The sequence below is a fragment of the Nicotiana attenuata genome, chromosome 3 (genome assembly GCF_001879085.1).
Source record: "Nicotiana attenuata strain UT chromosome 3, NIATTr2, whole genome shotgun sequence".
NCBI classification, from domain to species: domain Eukaryota; kingdom Viridiplantae; phylum Streptophyta; class Magnoliopsida; order Solanales; family Solanaceae; genus Nicotiana; species Nicotiana attenuata.
The window spans coordinates 62238890-62252716 of NC_031991.1; the positions used below are offsets into that span (position 1 = coordinate 62238890).

The 13827-nt window shown below is 35.8% G+C and overlaps 1 protein-coding gene across 2 annotated transcripts; it reads right to left on the bottom strand.

The window, feature by feature from the left end:
- LOC109223907 (eyes absent homolog 2) lies at nucleotides 2799-10129 on the bottom strand. 2 transcript variants are annotated; one of them, XM_019388385.1, is made up of 6 exons: nucleotides 9936-10129; nucleotides 8735-8989; nucleotides 8474-8641; nucleotides 7192-7285; nucleotides 4381-4566; nucleotides 2799-3328 (listed from the first exon to the last, which is right to left on the bottom strand). In XM_019388385.1, exons 2-6 carry the CDS (start codon nucleotides 8921-8923, stop codon nucleotides 3051-3053), a joined length of 915 nt encoding a protein of 304 aa, XP_019243930.1. In that variant the 5' UTR covers nucleotides 8924-8989; nucleotides 9936-10129; the 3' UTR covers nucleotides 2799-3050. The 2 variants fall into 2 exon arrangements, with proteins under 2 accessions (XP_019243930.1, XP_019243929.1); XM_019388384.1 differs by lacking the exon at nucleotides 9936-10129 and adding an exon at nucleotides 9719-9878.

The following is a 13827-nucleotide window of genomic DNA, read 5'->3' on the forward strand; positions in this document are numbered from 1 at the left end:
GCATGGTTAATGTCAAATTTATCAAAGAAGAGGACATACAGTTTTACTCTCTTAATTAGGACTATTTTGAAGATTGTAAATACTTGTTGGAAGGCAAATAATATATAAAATCCGGAGAGAGATAAACAAATGTGCAGAGGAAGTGTACAGTTAGCTACTAATAACACATGTATTTACTTTTAAGCTACTGTTTAAAATGTCTTTAGTCTTTAGCCACTGCTTTAATAAACTTTAACTGCCCGGACGAAAATACCCTTCTGCTCATATCCTTAACTTTTGAACTTAAGTTCAGGACTACATGTCCTTAACTTTTGAACTTGGAACTTTAAGTTCAGGACTACATGTCCTTAACTTTTGAACTTGGAACTCTAAATTCAGGACTTCAGAACTACATGTCCTTAACTTTTGAACTTGGAACTCTAAGTTCAGGACTTCAGGACTACATATCCTTAACTTTTGAACATAACTTTAGGACTACATGTCCTTAACTTTTGAACTTGTAACTCTAAATTTAGGGCTTTAGGACTACATGTCCTTAACTTTTGAACTTGGAACTCAAACTTCAGAACCAAGCGTCCTTAACTTTTGAACTTGTAAGTCAAAGTTAAGGATCTATTATCCTTAACTTTTGATCTTGTAATTGTAAGTTAAGGACTGCCTGTCCTTAACTTTTGAACTTGTTAGTCTAAGTTCAGGACCAAGTGTCTATAACTTTTGAACTTGTAAGTCTAAGTTCAGGACCAAGTGTCCTTAACTTTTGAACTTGAAATTCAAAGTTAAGGACTAAGTGTCCTTAACTTTTGGAACTTGTAAGTCAAAGTTCAGGACCAAGTGTCCTTAACTTTTGAACTTGAAACTTGAAGTTCAGGACCAAATGTCCTTAACTTTTTAACTTGTAACTCAAAGTTAAGGACCAAGTGTCCTTAACTTTTGAACTTGGAATTCAAAGTTAAGGACCTATTATCCTTAAGTTTTGAACTTGGAACTCAAACTTCAGGACCTACTGTCCTTAACTTTTGAACTTGTAACTGTAAGTTTAGGACCTATAGTCCTTAACTTTTTAGCTTGTTAGTCTAAGTTCAGGACCAAGTGTCCTTATCTTTTGAACTTGTAACTCTAAGTTAAGGACTGTCTGTCCTTCATTTCTATGCTTGTAACTCTAAGTTAAGGACCAAATGTCCTTAATTTTAGAACTTCCAACTCTAAGTTCAAGACACACATAAAAAAAGAAGAGAATTTGATTCATTGAAATATGAAAACTCAATGGGTATTCTGGAAACTGATCTTCCACTTCCAAAAAACAGCGTAAGACCATTAATTCACTCCCCAAAGTGTCTTCAAAACCTCTTTCAACAAATACCCCATTTGCACTATTTTTGTTTGTGAATATCTCAAACAGAGAAAAGAGAAACACTTGTTTGTGTTTTCCTTTTCCTTTTCTTGTATTTTTCAGGTAAAAAAACTATAGATTAAATGAACTAACTTCCTCTGCAAGAGCCACGCCCAGCTTGTTTAGTTCTTAATCAAGAAATCAGAGCCAATGTATTCGATGCAGAGTGAGAAGCGAGAGTTTGAGAAGAAAAGCAATGGAAGAAAGGTAAAAATATCTTTTCATATTAATTTTAATAGAGTAGTGGCTATTTTTGCTCAACATTAGAATTGCTGGATAAAAAATAAATACCACCTTAACTCGTGGCTACCCCATGCTATTTTTACGCAGACTTTCTAGCCGAGGAAGGTCATAGACATGAAGAAGATTTGCTAGTATGAGAAGTTGCAATCAAAAAAATGAAATTTTTACATTTTAGTATAGCTTATAAAAGAATTTAGTACTTTTATTTGTTATTTTGCAGTGTACATGAATAAAAATGAGATAAATAGAAATTTGCACTGGAGAAACATTTTGGGCTTTCTACAGAACAAACATTTACGTCAAAATAACACGGTATAGTCAGTTTTTGGATTGATCATTCAAAAATAGCTAGCGTTTACCAAGTCAATGAAAAATAGCCACTATTTTACTGCAACAGAGACCGATCCAGCATAATATACTGGAGTTCGGTGCACCCGTGTATGAACTCCAGCATATTCTGCTGCACCGGTATACTTTGCTGGCTCCAGTATAATATACTAGAGACTGGAGCACCGGTGCTCCAAACTCCAGTATATTATGCTGGACCGGTATACTTGCTGGAACTCCAATATATTGTGCTGGAGTTCTAGTGTACTTATATACTGGCATATTTTTCCGGGTTTTGAACATTGTTTTCGCTCAGATTTATCTTTACATGAAAAGTGGCTAAATTTTGATTACTTTTGAAACTGGGCTATTTTTGAACGACCAGTTGTAAATCTGACTATTTTTGAATTTCACCCAACATTTACTTGAACACCTTTTCATTCCGTCTTAGAGGTTCGCTTCGGCACAAGACTTGTATTTATTTTTTACTTCTATTTAGTACTACTAATCTATTTATTTATTTTACTTGAACTCCTCCATTTAAGTTTTCAAATTGTGACGTATGCATGACCATTTTAGCTATTCTAATCTTCGAGAAAAACAGAAGCTTTTTCGACTATTATCCTTATGTAGGAACAGCCTCTCCAAGAATCTTTACATTCACCTAAAGTTGAAGGGCAATTTTCAAGTAAAACGATAACATCGAGGAAGGAGGGAGTACGTTATAATTATATGATGTACCACATGATTTTTCCAAGAATAACCTCTAACCAAGTCTATCAGCCATGATTTCAAGGTTGACACCCGATACGCACGCACACACACACACATGTATATATACACTGAACTGGAGAAAATCTTACTTAAGTACCTGTAGAATGGCCATAACAGAACACAATAAGCAAGACGTCATGGAGAAGTTAACTATACAGACTAGCCTCACAGGCCATAGGACATAGTTTAAAGGAATTCCATCATGCAAAATGAGAACTTTTAAAGAACCTTCACCTTCTTGCTTTTACAATTACGCAAGACTATCTTCTTGGTGAGGTGCTATTGGTGCATGTACTCTAAGCTAATATTCATATGTTCAACTGCCAGAAGGAGCTAATCTATCATTATCTTTTGAATCAGACTCACCATACACAACAGAGAAGTAGTGCCCCAGTTCTTTTGGTGTTAAACCTGGAAACCGATGGTAACTGCTTGGCCGTGGGTCAATTTTGACAAATGGCCATCTCATACTTTCTGCTGCTTCACATTCTTCCCATCCATCACCAATAACACAAAATTGCACGTTCGGCCCACTGAACCGCTCCTTTATCCATGAGAAGCACTGGAGCTTGCCCACTTCCCATGAGCTGTAGACTGAAAATGATGACAGATATGTTGAGAGAATGCTCTCAGAAATTGCATGTTGCATTATTGTGCGTTGATGAACATGGGAAAGGAATTCACTATCAGTGACTTAGATGAATGTTATTGTTATTGCTTTTCATCTATTTTTGCTTCTTATGTTGCTGTTATTATTTCTATGGTTTTTGTTGATGGTACTGATATATTGTCTCTTTTTATCTTCTTGAGGCGAGGGTCTTTAGGATACAGCCTCTCTACTCCCTCGGGATAGGGATAAGGTCTGCGTACTCACTACCCTCCCCAGACCTCAGTTGTGGGATTTTACTAGGTTGTTGTTGTCGTTTGACTTAGATGAATGGTAGGGCCACGGTGCGCACGAGCTTAGGCATAATCTATTTGAAACATACACATATCCAGTTCCTAAAAGGAGATTTCTTTTTTGGATCGAGAATACGCTATGTGAACTAAAACAATCAGGGATAGCGGGACCATCCTCCACCCTTATTTCTAAAGGGAGATATTGCCTAGTACAACAACAACAATTAAGTCTCAGTTCCAAACAAAGTTAGGATCGGCTATATAATCCTCACTGACCATGTTACTTCATATAAACTCCTCACGGGCCAATATTATTATAAAATAAAAAGTACTAAAAGTTTCTTAAAATATCTACCGATGCATAAAATCTCTGAAAGGCTAAACAACTCCTAGAAAATCGTAGGATGTAAAGTAAAAATGCTAACATGGCTAAAGCATATTCTCAACTAATAGGTCTCGCTTCTATAGATCTTTTTCTTCCACAGTGCCCTATTTTCCTCTAAGTAGAAATATTAAAAATATGAACCGGAGACATTAGCAATATTTCCATGTTCACGTGATTTATAGGTCATAGCATTCAACGCCTGTTACCTTTTTAGGCCATAAATGATGAAAGGTTATTAAATATAATGGAAGCAAGATATTTCAATCAAACTTAACATTAAGAAAAAAAAAATACCTCAATCAAAATTTTAAAATAGGACTAGTCAGAAAGATTCAATATCAGAATGAAGAAAGAAACTAACCATTTTCGCTAGGGATTAAATCGCCCAGGCGAAAGAGCAAGCATTTAACTAAGCTGGGTATCAATGATCCAGAAGTCACCAAGATATTCACATGCTGGAATATAGTATCATTGGTAGCAACAGCTGAGCTCGAAGAAGAAGCCAAATCTCTATTCCCAACTGCACACTGTTCCAAGCAAGCCTTAGCTGCATTGGAAGGAGAGTATTAAAGCAAGCAAATCAACTACACCTAATGCATTAAAGCATCATCATTTATCTGTAGAGAACAAAGAATAGAGGAAAAACACCTTAAAAGAGTAAACACAAAATCAAAACTGCAGAAAGTAACTGGAATAAGTGCTTAAGATTAAAACTAGCTTGTAATCAGAAATGCTGAGGAATATCTTCTTTCAAACTCGTACCAGTCAATGGTGGTCACCAAATATGCGTCCATGTTAAATAAGAACAAACCTCAGTCTGACCCATTAACTATCGGGTGAGAGCACTATGACCCCCTGAAATATTTTTACTGCCAGATAACTTTCTTAACCCGTATATCCGGTAGGTATAACTAATTTCCTCCTCAAGGGTATCTCTGGCAGATATTACTGATTTCTATCAAGCGAAGAAAGCAACTAATAAGCTTTGCCGCAGAGAAAGGTGAGATCGGTCAGATGTTAAGGCATGAATAAAATCAAATTGGAAACATCACTACAAGTGGGGGGCCCCAAGGCTTTGGTCTAGTGGTATATGTGGGTTAGACGCATGTCAAGTCACGGGTTAAGTGGAGAAGGTAGAGGCATAGGCCCATTATCCACCGAGTTTCGTACTTTGCGCCAAGGGTCCTCGGAGATTTCTCAGTTATAAAAGAACATCACTACAACGGGGAGAAACAGGGATGCAAGAACACAAGAGAAGCCCATCGCTCTTATGAGTTATGATATACACACACACATACATACCATATATATATATATATATATATATATATATATATATATAGAGAGAGAGAGAGAGAGAGAGAGAGAGAGAGAGAGAGAGAGAGAGAGAGAGATAGTTAGTAAGAGTCAATACCAATAATGATTCTAAAGACATAAATATCTAAAAGTGAAATGCCATATCAATCTTTTACTCTTTGAAAATAAAATTTATGGTGGATAAAATTATAATTAAGATTAAATATTCAAAACAAGAGATGAACTAATATTAAGATTTGAATCAACATAGAATAGTTTTTTTATATTAAAACCAAATAATTAAATCTTTTAATTAAATTATTTAGCAAGAGAATCCAATTTAATTATTTTTTAAATTCATCATATGAGTAAAATTCTTATTTAAGTTAAAAATAATCTTAGAGTACATAAATTTATTCCATAAAGAAAGCGTTAGAACACAAAATAAAAAAGGTTAGTAGAGCATAAAGAGTCAACTCTATCATAGTGGGATTATCTTTTGTAGATGCCTTTGACGGAATCGAAATAATATTTCTATGTCATGCATTACTTGCAAATATCAATCAAGAGGCATGATACTGTTAGCAATAATAACAAATAGTGTACCAGAAACGATTTTATTATGAGGTCAGTCTCTTTAGATTTGATATACCTCTTCAACCAACTGAAATAACCATCACAAATATATCAAAGCAGAGTAATGTTGCTAAATTTCTAAGGAAAGCAAAATTAATAATATGGGATGAAACACTTATGGCTAAGTGTCAAACGATCGAAATAATTACCCGGAGTTCTGGAGATATATTGAATATAAATAATTTAGTGAAAAATTAATAATTTGGAAGGTGGTTTCTATCAACTACTAATAGTTCCAAAATCGACGAAAGCAGAGACTGTAAATACTAGCTTGCCAAATTAGACTTATGGCCACAAATGAAAAAAATTCAACTGACAAAAAATATAAGTAAGAATAGATCCATTATTCTGTAACTTCTTGCTTCGTGTCGGAAACGAAGAAGAGCATCTAATAAAAGATGATTTCGTAATAATAGTGCATTTAAAAAGAGAAATATTTCTATCATTGTATTAAAACTTAATTTATGTAAATTACATGATAGAAATTAAAAAGGTATCTTAGTCTGTAGAAATGAATATATTGATCAACTATATAAAAGGTTGATTGCAAAATTTTATGGTAAAAATAAAATATTTTTCAGTTTTTGACTCAGCAAAAGATGATACCAACAATTACTACCAAGAAGAATACTTAACTACTTTAATACCAAATGGCCTTCTAAGATCAATCAGTTTTAACTTAGTATATATATATATATATATATATATGCCCATCATGCTACTGAAAAACTTAGATCCGCCGAATAGCTTATGTAATGGTATATAGAAGTTTTGACAATAACGTCATACATGAAAAAATTATGATACCGGTCAATATACNACCATATATATATATATATATATATATATATATATATATATAGAGAGAGAGAGAGAGAGAGAGAGAGAGAGAGAGAGAGAGAGAGAGAGCAGATGAAAATTATATTCTTTGAGAAGTAACAGATGAAAAGGATATTAATGCACTTTGCAAAAAAAACCAGCTTTGAGAAATAAGGAAAGAAGAGGAGTTAATTCAGAATTTTAAACTCATGCATTTACTTCTAAGTTGGTGACTAGCACATTTAGCATTCCGATAACTTGTATATTTCTCATTTGTTTTTCTTCTTTACTTTTATCTAAAATATCAGGATGCTGCATGATTGTCCACATGACATTCTAACTTGGCAACTTCCAGTACACATAATTGAAATCCTATACTGCACGATAATTCACCATGGTGATAGAATCTAGAATAATCTACCTGCCGAGAACCACATGTCAGTATAACTATCAGTGACGTCAGAAAGTTCCCTCCACGATTTAATCATGTCTTGATCAAGAATACTATGCAACCCCTGCAACAAATAGTAAATCACGGTTGTTATACTTATATTATGTTAAACACTACTACGTGAATTCAATTAAGCATATATTGGACGACTAAAACAAGAAGCTGTCATTATACATTTTCCTTTGGGAGAGAAGGGGAGACTAGAGAGGAAGGCCCTAAGGATTATCTTTCGTGATCCATCCCCAAGTCCAGCCCAGTATGTAGTTAATGACCCCGACAAAAGTAGAGATCATATACAGCCTTAAAAGCTTCATCTCAGTACTAAATACAACTGAGCCAATAAATATTACTCCCTCCTTCCTAATTTTGCCACCATTTGACTAGAGACAATTTAAGAAAAAAATTAGGACTTCCGAAACATAAGCTAAAGGGAGGATTTTCCAATGTGTATTCCCCTCCGACCTTGCCGCTTTGGGTATTTATGCCACTTGAGCTGCATGACAATAACTATTGCACTTCGATTTAAGGAAAAGGATAAGGAAGTTGGCCTAGCATATGACTCTTAGTTAGACTAGTATCAGTTAGAATATCACATATGGGAATTCCATTCTAGGAGTTCTCCTATCCTATTAAAAAGAAGGGACAGCCAACATGATCTAGATGCATAACTTTCTTGAATTGCGATATGTACACATCAGAATCAAGAGCACTCCTGTTTTAGCCAGAACTAGGAACAACCCAAGTCAGAGACTCAGCTATGCTAGTTATCACCTTTTTTTTGGGTAGAGGTAGCCATGCTATTTATCACGTATCCAGGTTATGAAACAAACATAGCACGTTAGAAACTAGAGAACCAAAATAGCTATCATACATTCCTAAGAAGTGCAACATTATGGTTACTTCTCAATTAGTGGTACAATCATCTTCACTACAAAGTACTGAACATAGTAGCATTTTCTCCCTTACACACTCTGGCAGCCTCATTCTATCATTACTCTGGCCATAAAAGCAATTAGATGCGCCACAAAGCAGTCTTAAGAGCACATCCAGCATTAGGCAATATTTTCAGTTGTGAAGTTACATAAACAGGTTATCTATAATGAAAAATAGAACTTCTTCCACAAAATAACCTAAGAGCAAGCAACGAACCAGTTCATCCATAAAAAAAAATCTAAAAGACAGGCCTCTCTATTGGTCAGGTGATACAGCAAAATGTATTTTTGAAAAAGAAAATAATTCACAAAATACCAACCTTTTTGTACTTCTGTTCAATGGACCGATGACGGTACGCTAATTTCCTTTTGTTAAGATCATCACATGGGGGACCAAAGCCGTCCTTGCTGAAGTCATAGTCAGTGAGATCTCGACCATCATCATATTGTTTCATGACATCCAGATATGGCATATTGCAATTTTCAACCTGAAAATCCATATAACATAAAATTAGAGTCCCTGATCAGCACTGTGTATTCAGTGACCCGGTCAAATATATATTATAAGAAGATTAACTAACCTGCTCATAGAAAAAGTGGTCATCACATATCTGAAGAATATGATCCTCCCACATTTTCCCGATTTCCACACCAGTCTGTACATTCTTGGATCCATTGAATGCCTCAGCATATGTACCATTTATTAAAGACTTTAGCAATATGAGGGTTTCATCCATGTCCCATATATACACATTCATTTTCTGATCCATATAATCCCAATGGATGAACTTAACAAATCTCCAGACGACGATACGTGAAACAATTGTATGTGCAACCTAATGAATGAAAAATTACTTTTCAGATTCTATGCACTATACGAGATCCCAATATATGATTCTATGTACATTATGTAGCAAGAACCAACATAAAACAGGAACGCAGAAGTCTGAAATTTGCATAAACCCCAATATTCACAATTTCTTGTGAAATATCACTTTTGCCTCAAAGAACTGACATACCCATAAAAAGTACACAGATGCTCTTCTCATCAAAATCATCAGTTCTCTATCATCTTTGGACACACAAATGTTACTCAAAGTAAATGATAAATTCTTTGGTATTAAGCTTCTTTAACATCCTTTTTATTTTTTATTTATTTTGGTAAGACAAATAGTACTTCATTACTAAAGACCAGCCAGAGTCCAAAATATGTACAAGTTGTTTGTATGATTCTATTCGAGGTCATCCACAGTCATCTATCAAATTTTTCGACTATATATATTATGACATATGGTATTCTTTACCATGCAGTTAATTGAAAATCATTTGTATTCAGACACAGCCAATGAACACACAACAGTTCCAAAATCGAAGATTTTGCTACTTCTTCATAGTGCAGGTAAACAATCATGAGGTAACTTTTATGTCTCCATTCACCATTTTCTGTCCAAAGTTGAGAACTTCATTTTGAAATTCCAGGTATATAAATCAAGAAACAACATCTAAAGGAACAGCTATAAAAGGGATTTAGTTCTGGAGATCTATAAGCCTTTACTGATACAAACCATTGCCAAATTTTCAAATTTGATCATAAAACCCATGTCCCTTTATCCACAAGAATGAACACAGAAACCGGAAAAAAATAAATAAAAGAAAAGCAAACATAGATATCCAAACAGGTAGTTTTTTTTCAATTCAACAAGATGAATTTCCAAAAATGAAGGACCATAAAGCAACAAAAAAAAAAAAGAGGATAAAAGTAAATGCCAAGATATAGAGCACCTAAGAGTTAGCTGTAAAATTGTTGAGGCATTCCAAACTTCAGTTAGTTCAGAAAATTTTGGTATTTTTGTTAATGGCAATGTTTGATTGATACAAAGTTGGAAAAAGCAGCTGGAAAGGAAAGAGAACAACTCTAAGACTTGGGCCAGTCCAAGCGATTGTTGGGGGTTGAACCACAAAATTTGATGGGCCAACCCTACGAAATCTATCAGTATTGTGGTGTTTAAAAACTGTCCCTTTTTTGACAAAATGCGAAGTTGTCCCTTTTAAGTTAAACGAACAATTTATCCTCATATTCTATATTGTTATTGTCGCTGACCCAAAATTCAATTAGCCGTGATGACACCTAACTTAACTTGTTTGGTAAGCCAGTTAATAATAAACCAATTCAAATGAGATTCATTAAGAAAAGAAATGATAATACAACTGAACTTTTATACAAAGAATTCCCAAGGACTTGTAGTACAAATCATGAGCTTCTAAGATTTAGAGTTTACAAAGCTGGTATGAAATAAATACATCATCTGTTGGAATTATACATGAACAACTTAAAAATTCTAAAGCTACCAAGAATAAGAGGCGGCTATGTTCGGAACGCAGGTACATCTTCAATTCCAGCTCCCGCTACACGCAGCAACATCAGCGTCCAAACTCTGCACGCAAGATGCAGAAGTGTAATATGAGTACAAACGACCTCATATACTCAATAAATAACAAACCTAACCTTAGGTTGAAAGTAGTGACGAGCTTGGACAATGGTCAGAGTCCATCACCAATAACCAATATCAACTCATAACGATATCATAAAAGTAGTACAAGAAGCAACTAAAAGATATGATTTCTCAGCTCGTTCACAGTTACGAAAAAAATAATCATGTTTTTAAAGTATAAAAGTAAAACCCAAATCTTTCACCGAATCACCAAAATATGAGTAACTCAGAAATTTATGATTTTTCCCAAAAACTTTCAATAACAGATAAAATATTTAAAATCTCAAATAGCATGAGGAAGTACGTCTCTATGCCTACATGTCAATGTACATGTGAAGTCATAAATGTTACAAAATTGTGTAGCATGGGAGAATGCATCTCTATGCATGTGTGTCAAGTATATATGTCAATGCAATTCATCACAGTGATGAACTCTTGTACTCACATTCTCAGAGTACTCAATATCACTGTCTCACACTCCCGCTCATCACGCTCAATCACTCAACACACTCAGTCACTCAACACTGTACGATACTTGTTAAGGCGTGCAGCCCGATTCCATCATGAATCAATAGAACATGCGCTCACTGTGGGTGTGTAGACTCTAGAAGGGCAGATCCAGCCCAAACGCTGCAACATGCAGTCCGGTCCTATCATGAATCAACAATGCCTGTTGTGGCGTGTAGCCTGATTCCATCATGAATCACTAATACCCGCTGCAATGTGCAGTCCAATCCCTCGTGAATTAATAATACCCGCTGCGGCTTGTAGCCCGATCACATCCATATCACTCACAATCCGTCTCTCAGGCCTCAACTCAGTCATCAATATCTCCAGTCTCTCGGGCTCACAATATCATAAAAATCAACCCAAAATGATAATATGATGTATCAATAAATGGAAACAGAGACTGAGATATGATATGCAAATGAAGGAGTATGACTGAGGATGTAATTGCAATGTAAGCAAATAACTCAACAACAAAAATGACCTTAGTGGGTCCCAACAGGATAAACATATAACCTAGACATGGTTTCTAACATGGATCACAACTCAATTGCTCTAGCACATAGAAATTTCATGAATAGAAACAAGATTAGGCCACTACACAATACCACAGAATCAATCGACTCATAATTCACACGGTGCACGCCCATACGCCTGTCACCTAGCATACGCATCACCTCAACACCAACATATAACACGTACATTCAGGGGTCCATACCCTCAGTACCAAGTTTAGAAGTGTTGCTTACCTCGAACAAGCAAAATCCAATATCGAGGAAGCCACACAATACTCTAGAAATGCTATCCCATGCGTACTGACCTCCGAACGGCTCAAAACTAGCCAAAAGCGACTCAAGAACATCAAATAATGCCAAAGGAAACAAACCCAATGGATAAAGGAGGAATCTTTAATCAAAAGCCCAAAGTCAACCAAAAAGTCAAACCCAGGCCCGCACCTCGGAACCCGACAAAACTCACAAAATCTAACACCAATTCAATTACAAGTCTAACCATACTAGTTCCACTCAAATCCGACTCCGTATCGATGTTCAAAACTCAAAAATTCACTTTATGGAACTTTAGACAAAAACCCCCAATTTCTCTTTTGAAATCATCAACCAAATACCAAAAATGAGGATAGATTCATGAAATATAATCAAAACTGAGTAGAGAACACTTATCCCAATCCATATGGTCAATACTATCTCAAAAATTGCTTCAATCCAGGCTCCATAGCTCCAAAAATGTTAAAATGATTGAAACCCCCGAAAATAGAGTTTTTATACTCACTGGACGAATTAATGTATCGCGAACGCGAAGAAAAAAATTACACTGCCCCCGAAATACTCTATGCGATCGCAGACCGACCTTTGCGATCACGGAGAAGAAACGCGATTGCCATCAAAAATGCCCTACGCGTTCGTGATACTCGACGTGAATGCGGTGACCACAGACATCAAAGCTCCGCGAATGTGACCCATATAACGCTATCACATTGAAGAACTCTCCAGCTCTCAGCTGCGCAGATTGAACACTACGCGACTACAATCCCTCATACGCGAGAGCTTACAGTAACCCACATAGCCCTATGTGAACGCAACCACCCAATCGTGACCGCGATAAAGAAAGTACCCAACTCCTGATTTACTCTACGCGATCGCATCCCCATATTCACGATCGCAAAGGACAATCGAGGCAACAGAAACCAGCAGCAACCAGCGGTGAAAACATGTAGAAAAGTGGTCTGAATTCAATCCGAAACACGCCCGAGCCCCTTGGAATCCCGTCCGAATATACGAACAAATCCCATAACATAACACGAACTTACTCGAGGCCTCAAATCACGCATAACAACATCAAAACCATGAATCACACCTCAAATCGTACTTAATGAACTTTTGAACTTCAAACTTCCAAAACTCGCACCGAAACATATCAAATTAACCCGGAATGAACTCAAATTTTTCACACAAGTCCCAAATGACATAACGAAGCTACTCCAATGCCCGGAACCACAATTTGAACCCGATATCATCAAAGTCTACTCCCCGTCATACTTATGAACATTCCAAACCTTCAAATTTCCAACTTTTGCCAATTAGTACCGAAACCTTCTAAAAATATCCAAATGCGAATCCGGGCATACGCCCGAGTTAAAAGTCACCATCCGGACCTAACGAAACAATCAAAACTCCTATCCGAGCTCAAATACTAAAAAGTCAAACTTGGTCAACTCTTCCAACTTAAAGCTTCAAACATAAAATTCATTCTTCCAAACTAATTCTGAAACACCTGAAAACCAAAACCGACGATTCACACAAGTTATAATACATCATACGATGCTGCTCAAGGCTTCAAATAACTGAACGAAATACAATTGCTCAAAACGACCGATCGGGTCATTACAGTTATGAATATATTATATTGTGAATGTTCATTTAGTACTCTGTTATAAATAAGCTTCCTGAAGAAGCTTACCTATATTGGATCCGCCATAAATATGTTTATCTATTTAGTACTCTATTGGAGATAAGCCTCCTGGAGAAACTTATCATTTCGGCACTCCGTTATGGATAAATATTACTCCTGTAGAAGATTATTTATAGTTGGTACAATAACAACTTACAAGAAGCTTACCCAACAGCGTACAGTGGGAGCTTACAAGCAGCTTCTAC

Bases quoted from the DNA above. Each gene is read 5' to 3' on its own strand.
- LOC109223907 (XM_019388384.1), bottom strand. From the start codon at position 9,754: ATGGGTTTTATGATCAAATTTGAAAATTTGGCAATG. The intron at 4,567-7,191 runs GTAGATTATTCT...CTTCCAATGCAG, and splicing joins TGACATGTGGTTCTCGGCAG to CTAAGGCTTGCTTGGAACAG. The intron at 3,329-4,380 runs GTTAGTTTCTTT...CATCATTTTCAG, and splicing joins TTTAATCCCTAGCGAAAATG to TCTACAGCTCATGGGAAGTG.